Source organism: Ammodytes marinus, assembly GCF_949987685.1.
Source record: "Ammodytes marinus genome assembly, chromosome: 10".
Taxonomy (NCBI): domain Eukaryota; kingdom Metazoa; phylum Chordata; class Actinopteri; order Uranoscopiformes; family Ammodytidae; genus Ammodytes; species Ammodytes marinus.
Window position 1 is genome coordinate 16,098,442 of NC_137214.1, and position 12,712 is coordinate 16,111,153.

Here is a 12,712-nt window from a genome sequence, read left to right on the forward strand (position 1 = left end):
ATATCACAGCTAGCAGAAATGTTTGGTGTCCTTCAGGGATAAACTGGAGTGAGGCTGAGGGGGAGCAGTTAGTGCTGGATTCACTGACATCAGATGGAAAGTCAAGGAGAACTGCAGTCCACTGGTCCCTGTCAGCTTTAATCACTGCTTTTTATAATTTAAACAGCACATTATCAGGGGCTGATTGTCAGTTCCTTTTTGTCTTGCCATTAAAACATTTTTTTGTGTACATAAACATGTGTTTATTTGTAGCTGAGCTTACACCCTGGCTTCATGGATGGTAATGTTGTTTGGTTCTTATTTTCCAGATTAATTCTACTGACTTCAGTAATCCAGAGTTTTCCTATAGCACATTTTTGGTTTGTGAAATATCGCAACAGCTGTTGGATGGATTGCAACGAGATTTAAGGCAGACATTCATGTCCCGTCAGCGTCAACATAAAACTAATGTTAAATTGTGTGTTCCGTTAAGTTTACATATAGCTACATTATCAGTTAAAACATTTGATTTCCAAAAGCTGTTTATGACCAAACAACTGCAAAATTCAGCCTAAGCTCTGTCATCATAGAATCGTCATTGTGAGCATACTGACGTATTTAGCATTTAGCTCATAGCAGCCTCAGTGCTGATAGCACAGCTACAGGTTAGCCTGTTTACCAAATCTTACCAGTGCAACTGGCACGGTTTAAACTCCTTACACCTGCTAGAGATGGTGCTGTGTTGATTTTTACATGCCAGAAGTTCAAGACAACCGAGTTAAAATAGTAAAAGAATAATTTATTTACCATCAGGGAACCCTCATAGCTTATTGACAGAAAAGGGACAAGTTGTACAATGCCAAAAGAAAGTGTTTAATTCCTATTTAAATGTATCTATTGCTATTAACCTAATAAATGCATCTGAAACATTAGAAAATGGAATTAACAGAAATATAAAATGTACATCAAACATCATGTTAACCTGTTAGTTAAAAAAATAAAACCTGCATGATTTTATTGAATGCAATGAAGTAGAATAGATTCCATGTTTTCACTCAAATTGAGCGATTACTACATTTAACCTAATGTACGAGCGAACACTAAAAATATCACAGGTTTTCTACCTGATCCAACGCTAAGTGCTGCTAAACGTAGAGACAATATGTTAATGCCATCATCAAATTTGTGTGCAAAATCTGTAGCCTATACTATGTATGTAGCCCTCATATTTTGGAATTGAAATAACACAATTGAAAAAAACACAGCATTCAGAGGAAATAAAAATGGCAGGTGTTTCAAAATAAAACAAAAGGTGTTTAATGGACAAAGAAAATAAGCCATAATTGTTTTTCCAACTACTGCAAAATAGCCTGTGTATCTGCCCTGCCACAAATCTACATGAAAAAATATATTTCAGATCATTAAGATTCTCTTATGCATCATTAGCTTTTAAAAAAAAGTCTTCTATTGAAACTAGGAATGACCCATCCAGAAACTGTTTAAAATGTCCATCCGAGCTCCACCTTTGACGGATTTAAAATTCAACCAACCTTTTATTTCACGTCCTGCATTTGACATAATTCTTTTAAAACCAAAGACAAAAAGGATCCTTGGTTACACACAAATCCATCAGCTAAGGTTTCACATTCTCCAATTAATAAACTCATTTCCATTTTATGAAATGGAGCCCAATTGACATCCTAATGTCATTAATTGATTAAGCCTAAAGACCACAGCTAAAACAGGGGAACATTGATCAAATGTCTCCTTTTAGTTCAGTGCCCTGTGCTTCTAGGACTTCGAGGGAGAAATACTCCGGCTGATACACTAAGTATAATATAACGGACCTCAGAGTAAAAACTTACATGATGTTTTGCCTTTTGTTTAAAGCTTCTAAAATTATGCCTTCATCCCTCTTTCTTGCATGGACTTCTTTTATCAGAGTATTCAATTTACCTTGTTTCGGGTTTTACTGCATGTAAACCCCTTTCATGTTATTTATTTCAAATGTGATTATGATTCATAGATCATATCTATTACACAAGCAGAGTAAGATGAGTCAAGGGACGGCCACATTATACTTCCGTCCTACAATTATACACAACCTTCTCCCTTTCACTTCCTTTTAAGTGGCATTCAATCATTGTTTAGTTTTCCTGTGAAAGCCAGAACACTGATTTACAAGCAATTCACGGTTTAACTGTATATGTGAAATTAGCCTAGTGTTGCTTAATCTCTGAGACAAGCATGTGCTACTGGGACACAGGCGGAATCACAATTCAGAGTTCACCTTTGATCAACTTTCACTGCCTTGTATTATTATTATTCTAGCGTGCAACATCACCATGTTTATCGCTTTACACCATAAATTTGGCTAAGTGGAGAAGCTAATGTGACTGCATCGTATGCTGACATTTAGAATTACAAAAGATTATGGTTGACATTGAACCAAAGGAAAAAAGGGGAAAGTGGGGTTGGCACCTAAAAGGCACAGGTAATGGAGCAGCACGTGTTGCTCAGTAGGTTTCTGGTATAACAAAGTCAAACTCTGTGGCCCCCTTTGGATTGGTTGAACCCGTTCGGGCGTGAGCTACTGGCGGCATGTGAGCATCGGGCTCAACAAAGATGTCGTCCCAGTTCAACATCCTGGTCTGGGTGGAGGAGTGCACATCCGGGTCGATGGGAGTAATGTGATGAACGCTGCCGTCTTCTGATATGACGGGGACCCCCAGTTCACCGCTGCTCCAAGAGTACGCCTTCATCGACACCGTTTTACATGGCAGCAGTCGGTATAAGTGGTTGTCGGTGGCGTCCTTCTCTTTCCTCCCGCTGGGGTCCTCGTTGTGGGCTTGCTTGCAGTGGGTGGACAGCACCTGGTAGTTCATGAACGTTTCATCGCACAACAAGCACTGGTACCGCCTCTCCCCCGTGTGGTGGATTTCGTGTTTAGTTCTGTACTCGGCCAGAGCAAATACTTTGTTGCAGTGGCGACATGGGTACTTCTTCTCCCACGAGTGGGTGTTGAAGTGACGCCGGAGACTAGTCAGACACACGTAGGGGCGCTTGCAGACGATGCACACGTAGAATGTCTTCCCGTCCATGATCAACTCATAGTGGTCTTCCAGCTCAGTTTTTATTTTTTTTTTGTTTGGGCCGCTCTTCGGTGACATTGGGCTTTTATCCAGGGGTTTCAAGGGTGTTGACATTAATGACCTCTTCCCTTTATTGGCTTTTGAGCCTCCTTCGCCCGGATCTTCCTTTACTGGGACAATGTCATAAGTATTTTCTCCGATATTGGCATACACTTTACAGCCTGTAGAAATAGAATCAATTTCTGTGGCTGTATTGAGTGTCACTGTCTTTGTTGCTGCTATAGCTGATTTGAGAATGGTAGTCTGATTGCCTGGGCCTGCAGTCACATCTAAAAGCCTTATTTTGAAATCTCCTTGCTGAGTTGAAGTAGAGACTTGCTTCCTGTGGACTCCCATTAAATCAACATTTTCAGAGGAGTGAGGGGCACTATAAGGCTCAGGGGTGAAACTGTTTGGCCTGGCTGGTGTTGTGGGAAGACTTCCTGAGGAAAATCTGGCAGGGGAAGACGAGTTATTGGAGCTGCTGTCTGGACTGCGCAGAGGGCTGTTTTTGGAGTTGGGAGAAGTGATGCTGGGGGGTTTTGTTGCAAATGTTTTCAAGGGGGTTCTGGCTTTCTCTTGATGTTTAGCAACTGCATCATTTGATTTTCCATTGCCCTTCGATGATACATTTTCTGAATCAGCTGAATCCAAAACAATGACCTCAGAGTTAGCTTTTTGATTGGCTGATCTCGTCTGAGCATCCGTTTGAGAGACAAACATAATATCACTGTCCGAGTCCGAGTCCTCGCCGTTTCCTGCAGGTTTGGTTGTCTGATTGAATTCCTCTGCAGATATTGAGAAAGACTCAGAGATGATCGGCATCATCTCTGCAGGTGTGTCACTCTTATTTTCCGTCTCCTTAGACAAACCAGGCAGACCCTTAACCTGTGATAACGGTGTCCCCAAGTTCGCAATGAACTTGACTCCCAGTATCTTTCCAGCATCTATGAGCTCCTCAAGCATGTCGGAGCGGACACGGAAAAGCTTGGCACTGTAAATGTAATTTAGAATCTCCTCAAAGATTTCTGCTTTGATGAAGTTTAACTCGATCACTTGTCCGGCTACACTGAAGAGCTGGTGGAAATATGTGCTCGAGGCGGACAGGATTGTTTTGTGAGCTCGGAATTTCTTGTCCTGTATGATGATCGTGACGTCACAGAATAATCCATGATTTCGCTGCTCGTTCATCGACTTCAGCACGGTTGCCGAATACTGTGTGTCGGTAGCCGATATCAGCTTGAGACTCGGCATGCCTGTAGAGAGAAAAAAAAGGAATCTAAATCAGAATAAAAGTGAAATTGGAGAGTTTCAGGCATTCTTCACACTAAAGATATTTGAATTAACCGGCTAATCAACAAATTTCAGCTGCTACCTTGGCACATCCCTCTTGTCAAGATATTTTTTTTTTGCATTTTTATGCTTTTATTGATAGTGTAGAGAGAGTTGAAATGGGGCAGAGAGGGGAATGACATGCAGAGAACGACCGCGGGCTGGAATCGAACCCGGGTCCGCTGCTGGCCGAGGCCCATGGGGGGACGCCCTACCAACTGAGCTAACTATTCCTTTAACAAACAATGTTCACAGACAATACATCAATAAAAAAAGTGAGCAACCAATGCAGATAATTAATTTGTTGAAGTCTAACCTCAAAAGACTGTATCCTTGTTTTTATTCGTTATTTGTGCATGCAACAGACATTCAGTTTAATGTTAGTTAAAACAATACAATACCTTTAAGCTAAAAATATGTAGGACCCTGAAACAGTAAGTTTCAACAAAAAAAATTGAATAGCCAATGATTTAAAATATGACTGTTGTTGGGTGCTCTGGCTGACGGTGTTAAAATAAACTGGCTATTGTTGAGTGCAATTACAAATGACTTCCTGGTAGAAACAACATACAATCATTTCAATGTCAGTTAATTGTCGTATTTGGTTTTTGGTCCAAACAGGATCAGAGAGATGCGAGTCTTTGGTCGTGCAGCTGGCTGTGTTTGTCCGGCTACCAAAACAATAATGACGGCTGACGATAACTACACGTTAGTTTCCGAGCAGTTCTAGTGAAAAGCTGACATTTTACTCCCCCTTATCATTACACATGCACAGGACTGTGCGCATTTCACTAAAATAAGGATATGAGCTACTTTTACATATTCGTTGTTATTTTATTGTGGTATTTTTAAGTAGCATTCAAAAGCTGTTGTTAGCAGCTAACAAAGGTAACCACTGGCCGCTTCCTCATTCATGAAACAGCGCGGCCCAACAGTATGCTAACGGCATGATAGCTTCAAATACAACACCCAAAATGTATACATGCTGCTGTGAAACTTGCGACTTTAAATGCTCATAAATGGAGTTGTTTTTACCTGCAAACCTGGTGTTTTATTTACCAAGACTAAGCAGGGCCGCCAGAACCGGCTTTAGTAACTTATTTGTCTCCGGACGATGGCTACCCACAGACGAATGCACTCGGCGCTAGCAGCGGGCTCACTTGGCTCATTGGCGGAGCGGCCACACGGAGGCGCAGTGTTATTAACTTTTAACTGCACGTCGAAAACCTTGTATCAATACGAGAGACACGTTACAAATTACATGTTGACTTTGGGTTAGGCTATGAAATAACATTAAAACAGCACCTGGACGTTATTTCACCGTTAACCGTTATCTGTTTTCTTTTTCCGCGCTGGGTTTAGCTTCCGGTTCATTGGCTTTAATTTCAAAATAAAGTCTAAAGACTGCTGCAAGATAATAATCTAATTTAGCCTATGGTCTATGATTATAATACATACAAATAATAATAATACATTACAAGTTAATTTAAAGTACCTGGTGGTCTCAGTTTTGGTTCTGGTATCTGTTTAGGTTCTGGTTCTCTTGCTGGAGTCCCTTTGGAGCCATTGAAGTTTGCACGGAGCTGATCGAACACCCTCCTCTTTTCCTCTGCACTGTATGCATCATGCTGCCCCGAGTGTTTTGCATTGTAATGCTTTTTCATGTTAAATTCTCGATTTAAAACTTTCTGGCGGCAGATGAGGCACGTGGCGGTCGAATTCAACTCCGTGAAGAATAGCGTCTTCGCCAGTCTTTCCTCCGCGCGCATGAACGCAGGCTTTACTTTCCTCTTCAGTTTCATGGCAGAAAAAGGCATATCACTTAACTATCTCAAAAGAAAAACACACACTGGCTACTTGTAAGTGTACCAAGCCAGCGCTGCAGCGACGCATCCCAAACTAAATTCGCGAGGACGTTGCTCGTATCATGGGGTTTAAATGTCCCCAGCCCGCATTATTCATGAGTTCCGGTGTTTGTGTGTGAAACAGGAAGCTGATCTTTTACACTTACAAAAACTTTACACAGTCAGAAAACTTCCAACCTATGCTTCCAACACTATTATTGTATAATTATGTGCACCTATACTGGTACTGTACTGCACACATTGAAAATGTAATTTTTTTTTTCTTTATTCAAGTATGGCTAAACTTAATTTCCTTCACTATTTTTCTACACAGGACACACCCACCTCAACTACAGGATCGTTTGATCTTTGATGTCCATGGACTGGAAAACAGACGCATTTTTAAATTAAAGCATGCACACTTGTTTCTTCTTAAGACACTTCATCAACCACCAAACCAAACCTCATATCCTTGGCAGAAATCTTTCTTTTGTCCCTTCTTCTATCTTCTATTTTCATTGTATCTGCCTGGTCCTGTTACAAAGGTTAGACATGTGTAACATTGTTAAGAAATGCTATACATAAAGTTTATTATAACATTATTATTAGATAACATGGTGTTAATCAGGGATTCTGCAGTTAACCTTTGTTAACTACATTAAAACAAAGTTTTCAAAACCTAAATGTGATTGGGGACAGTAAAGTGTATTCAGTTAACAGTGCCCCCCAAATTTAAATGCATTAGGCAATAACATACATCTTATGTATGCCATCCTATTCAATTTACTTTGAATAAACCAAAGAAATCAGCTCTATCAATCCAATAATAACTACAACTTTATATAATGTACTCAACTAGACACAATGATAACTATTTAAAAATACATATTTACCATAGCAACAACGAGGACTTAAAATATTGAAAAAATATGTAATGTTAACATTGTAATGAAATAATGTAAACATTTATATCTAATAACAGTCAGACTATATTATTTATACAATTTATTATGTGCACAAGCGGAACCATGTGTGTTACCTGGTCATGAAGACCGGTTTCTATTGTGGAGCGGACGACTTAGGACTTCCTGTTATTGGATTTCATATTACAGAAGGAAGTCAGGACGTGGGCGCACGTTCATTTTCTCTGTTGGTTACTCTGCCTTAAAATATCTGGCGTTCACCCTCAGTGTGTCGTTTCGGTGAGAAGTGGTGAGTTATGCCACATTCGGACCGCTCGAGCTCTGATGGCGGCCTGGAGCCCCGCAGTCCTCGCGCCCGGAGACCCCGCACGCGCTCCCGCAGCAGACATCGAAGCGGTGAGCGGAGTCTGTCTCCGGACAGTTTCGGGCCCAAACTACCGATACCCCGCAACAGGGAGAGGGAACGCGAGGAGCGGGAGCACCGATTCAAAGAGGCGAAAAACCTCAGACGGATCCGTATAGGAAGCCCCCGTCGGTCCAGGTCACGGTCCAGGGAGCGATACAACAACAACAACAACAGCAGCAACAACAGCCACTGGTCCGAGCAGCGGGACACACCTGGGAATTACGGAGGCTTCAAAGATAACTACCATTACGAGCAGCGGGACGACGCTCAGAGACAGAGACAAGAGGTTTTTATCGCCAGGTAACAAATAGAACAAATAGGCCTCTAAACAACTCACGGTCATTGCAGTTACTTTAACTGATTTCCTGACTTGACTAAAAGTCCCTCCTCCGGGGATGATACAGTGATGGAGTGACCCTGTAATTATATATATCAGATGTATTAAAAGCTGATGTTTACATAACCGAAATTGATTTTCCTTAACAAAAAAAATCCTCACGTATCAAGTTTTTATTCTCATGATACAAAAGCAAGAGGATACAATAATTAAACACTTCCTGAAATCTGTAACAAGGAATTTGAGTCTAGGATCTTTTTATTCATAAATGAAAAAGAGTCACAGCTGCAGTTGATTCTCCCACGCACTCTGAATGTTTTAATGGAATAAATAAAATTGATAAATGTGTTAATACAATTTCTGCTGGCTTGGGCAAGGCAAAATGCTTCAAATCATTACCACATCAGGGACATTACTGCTGCTTATTGACAAATTGCTGATCCTGCAAAATATGTAATAAAGCAGGTTTTAAAAGGATGATTAGGTATGAGTGCTGCCTCACAGCCAGGTTATCCCACTTGGATAACTTTTTAATGTTTTATTTTAACAAAGCCAGCCATTTTTAAGACTTGTGCATCCTTCTGTTCCAGGCGGCTGCAGGAGCGGGAGAAGATCGGTGAGTTAGGTTGTTCCGAAGTTTGGGGATATTCACCAAGAGTGAAAGAGCCAGAGTAAGTCAAGAATGTCTCTGCCATAGCAGGTTGTTTATTGTGTAATTATAATTATTTATTCATTTAAGAATCGCCACTCCATTTTTGTGCTCATGTCTTTCTTTCGTCTCCGCCAGCTCTGATGAATTCACACCAGTGGAAGAAGACAAGAAAAGCTCAGAGTCGAGCTCAGAAGGTACGACCCACACGGTGCTCAAACGTGAATAAATGACAGGGATGAAGCGCAAATTTACGAGATGATCTGTTTTTCATTCACAGATGACAAGAAGAAGAAAAAGAAGAAGAAGAAATCCAAGAAAAAAAAGAGCAAAAAGCACACCGAGGACAGCGAGCAATCAGATTCAGATGGTAAGGCAGTTAAAATGACGTTCATTTAAACAACGACAAAAGTGTTTCTCATGAGCTTCATCAGCTGAATGATTGTGTGTCTATCTTCAGGGGAAGAAATAAAGAAGAAGAAAAAGAAGAAGAAGAGCAAAAAGTAAGTGTATAACATGATGATCAGCCATTCATTCACACACAAAAGAACATTTTGACAAAACCAACTGAACACACTCTTGTCGACAGGTCCAAGAAGTCTAAGAAGAAGGCGAAGAAGAGCAAAAAGGAGTCCAGCAACTCCAGCAGTGGGGAAGAGTCAGAGGAGGAGGAGGAGGATCCAAACGCAGTGATGTGGGTGGAGAAGACCTGCATGGACGAACACATGTATGGCCCCGAAGCTCCGCTAACACACATGTCCCAGGACGACCGGCCTCTGGAGTGAGTCTATTTGACACTTTGCTGTTGGTTCACTGATCAGCTAGATGTCTGTCTGTACACCATTTTGTTCCAAAATGAAATATCTAAACAACAGTTTGATGATTTCATACAGTTTCCATGAAACTTTGCCCAGCCATTGTTTTTATGGACTCCCCGACTCATCTTGACTCCTTTTAGCGCCACTATGAGGTTGATTGTTATGTATTGGAATTAAGTCTCTCGACATCTAGTGGATGGATGACGATAACATTTTCTACAATCATGTGTCCCAAAGGACCAATTGTGATAATCAAATATAGTCCTAATGTCAGGTCCAGTTTCAGGTCCTTTACTGGCAGTTGTATGAACCTGTATTTACATCATAAATAATCTTTAAATGTGTGTTTCTTTTTTGTGAATGTACCTGTTAATGATTGCATTGTTTTCTTTGTCCAGTTTTGGTCACGCGCTGTTGCCAGGTGAAGGTGCTGCTATGGCAGAGTATGTGAAAGCAGGTAAACGTATCCCCAGAAGAGGTGAGATCGGCCTCACCAGCAACGAGATCGCAACCTTTGAGATTTCTGGCTACGTGATGAGCGGCAGCAGGTACGTCATGTATAGAGGTGGGCCTAAAAAACTCATGTATATTTATATATCAGTGATTCTTGAGAACCGGGACAAAAGGCTGGGACAAAATATAACTGATGTTATCTTTAAAAATAAAAATATTTAAAATTGTAGATGTTATTAGGGATTAAGAATAGAATGTCTGGAGCACAATTATCCCCTTAAATTTAATTTTATTATTATTATGTCAAATTTATGACACTTGTTATCTTCTCATGACGTCAAAAACAGTGTGTCCACAGAGAAGGTTTCAATTTTTCATATGCAATAAAACCTATTAAAAATGTACTTTAATGATTAAAAAGAGCTTTTTTCATCAAAGGCAACACTAAATAATCCCTCATATCAATAAAAAAAATAATTCTACAACACATTCATGTTTTATAAGGTTTCTAAGTGGGGGGACACTTTTTGTCACCACCGTCAGACATTTCATTAAAATGTAATAAAATCAGGCAATATGAGGGGCAGCTGTCTCTGTGAAGGACCTATTGTCATAAACTATCTGTGCAGAGTACATTAGAGTCAGACAGGCTCTGATTAAAAAATCTTGAAAGTCCTGCGTCACAACCATGATACGTCAACACCGACTTACAATTTCTGAAGAAGTTATATGAAATGTTTCGATAATTACATTTTCCTGAAGTAGTTCATACTAGCACCTATTATCAACAGAAAAAACAAACTTCTACTAGATAAACTCTATTTGTTCTGTTTAAGAAACGTTAAATATGTCAACACCGTCAGATATCAAAAAAATGTATATTCATATACATTTTGAAAATATTTTTTTGTGGCTCTATCAGTTTTGGTGAATATTTGTGATCACTATACATCTCATGGGTCATTTATTTGTGTTTTTTGGTGTCTGACGGAGTTGACACAAAATAAGGAATGGCAAGCTAAAAAGCCCATGTTAAAAGGGAGAAGCAAGGTAAAAAGTAAATTTTGATAAAAAGGACAACAGCTGGGAGGTTGTGTCAAACCTTAGCTTAGTATATGTTGGATACATACATGTAATTTAATTTGCCTAAACATAGGGTTTGTATTTTTTCAACATTGCACCCTGTTTTGTCCCACTTCTCAAGAATCACTGATATATTATTTCGATGTCATCACATCACATTTAGTCATTACTGCAGTTGCATAGAATATTTGTATTAGTATGTTTAGTAGTAATGGTGGCCTAAAGAGATGCGCTCGATGGTGTTTTGTGCCCCCCAACGGAGCGCTGCCTGGAAGGCCCTAACCTAAAACCCTAACCTTAACCGTCGCTGCCTTGTTGGGGGCACAAAATAACACACACCAAGAGATGCCCACCTCATTGTTACTGTGAAACTGACACTTGTCAAATGTGACCCTTTAGACATCGTCGTATGGAGGCCGTGCGTCTGAGAAAGGAAAACCAGATCTACAGTGCAGACGAAAAGAGAGCTCTGGCATCCTTCAACCAGGAGGAGAGGAGGAAGAGAGAGAGCAAGATCCTGTCCAGTTTTAGGGAGATGGTGTACAGGAAAACCAAAGGCAAGGAGGACAAGTGAACGTCCCATTTCTGCAGTTTCCACTGCCACGTTTCCCTATGTTGTACTCTTCCTTTTTGTTCTGTGACTTAAGTCCTTTTATTTTTTAATTCAGTTTGAATAGATCTAAACTGTGTAGTCTGGAGGGAGGGATTGTATTTGTTAAGAAATGTATGTATGAGTGAACAGTACTCTGTTGTATCATATTGTCAATTCTATTTTCTCATGGGTCTGTCCTTCCTTTCTGTTGTCCAAGCATATTCATTTCTCCTTTAAATCTTTGATAGTCCTGATCTGAATGGTAAATACATTTTCATTATAAAGTCATCTTGTGATTTTAATATCTTCTTTAACAAATTATGTTCCTCTAAGCCAGGGATTCAATTATTAAAAACATGAAAGAGAGATCTACCTTGTTTTTTATGGTTTGCTATGCTAATCATTTAATGACCCAAAAATATTTATCTTTCAACTCGGTTTGCAGTAGAGTCGTGATGCATTCATTTCACCATGAGACATTCATAATATCACGTCTATAAGAAAACAGTTTTCCTATAGAACAACCCTAGATTATCTGTACAAGTCAGAAAAGTACAGTAAAAGCTCCACAACATACAGTCCCTGACTAAAGTATTGTCACTTATCCATTTTGTAGAAACAACAGTTTATAACCTGACTTTTAATTAATCCATTAGTTTTAGAAATGTCTCATATGAAAAGCTAATACCCTAAATATTGATCATTTAATGAACACAGAAAGGTACATTTTGTATGTGATGGAGCAACCATGTGATGTAATTCAACCGAAGATTCATCTGAAAAATCCACCTTCCTGGTCGAATCAGTGCCCAGAACTGCATAATTTGAACCCTTTTATGGTTGGTAATGTAAGAGGTAGCTAATTCTTCTTGATATTTTAGGCTATTGATATTGCCTTCCACCCTGCAAATCTCTCGCACACCCCCATACTGGATGTAACCCCAGGCCGTGATTTTTCTGCCACCAAATTTAACTGTTTTCTGGGTGAATCTCGGATCCATGCAGGCTCCAGTAGGTCTCCTGCAATATTTGCGGCGACTGTGATGTACTGTAATCCAACCGAAGATTCATCTGAGAAATCCACCTTCTGCCACTTTTCCAGCGTTCATCCTTTTAGCAGGCTGTGGGCCTTAGAAAATGCCACACATTTTTTTAATTGCCTTTT

General features: G+C 40.0%; 2 protein-coding genes across 3 annotated transcripts; one reads left to right on the forward strand and one right to left on the reverse strand.

The window, feature by feature from the left end:
* Window positions 1-809: 809 nt before the first annotated feature.
* On the reverse strand, window positions 810-5,809 carry zbtb33 (zinc finger and BTB domain containing 33). 2 transcript variants are annotated; one of them, XM_080034981.1, is made up of 2 exons: window positions 5,748-5,809; window positions 810-4,366 (listed from the first exon to the last, which is right to left on the reverse strand). In XM_080034981.1, exon 2 carries the CDS (start codon window positions 4,362-4,364, stop codon window positions 2,496-2,498), a length of 1,869 nt encoding a protein of 622 aa, XP_079891107.1. In that variant the 5' UTR covers window positions 4,365-4,366; window positions 5,748-5,809; the 3' UTR covers window positions 810-2,495. The 2 variants fall into 2 exon arrangements, with proteins under 2 accessions (XP_079891107.1, XP_079891106.1); XM_080034980.1 differs by lacking the exon at window positions 5,748-5,809 and adding an exon at window positions 5,478-5,695.
* A 1,587-nt stretch (window positions 5,810-7,396) lies between these two features.
* nkap (NFKB activating protein) lies at window positions 7,397-11,913 on the forward strand. The gene is made up of 8 exons (XM_080035832.1): window positions 7,397-7,915; window positions 8,543-8,623; window positions 8,740-8,798; window positions 8,882-8,971; window positions 9,062-9,104; window positions 9,191-9,382; window positions 9,818-9,967; window positions 11,355-11,913. Exons 1-8 carry the CDS (start codon window positions 7,506-7,508, stop codon window positions 11,527-11,529), a joined length of 1,200 nt encoding a protein of 399 aa, XP_079891958.1. The 5' UTR covers window positions 7,397-7,505; the 3' UTR covers window positions 11,530-11,913.
* The last annotated feature ends 799 nt before the right edge of the window (window positions 11,914-12,712 follow it).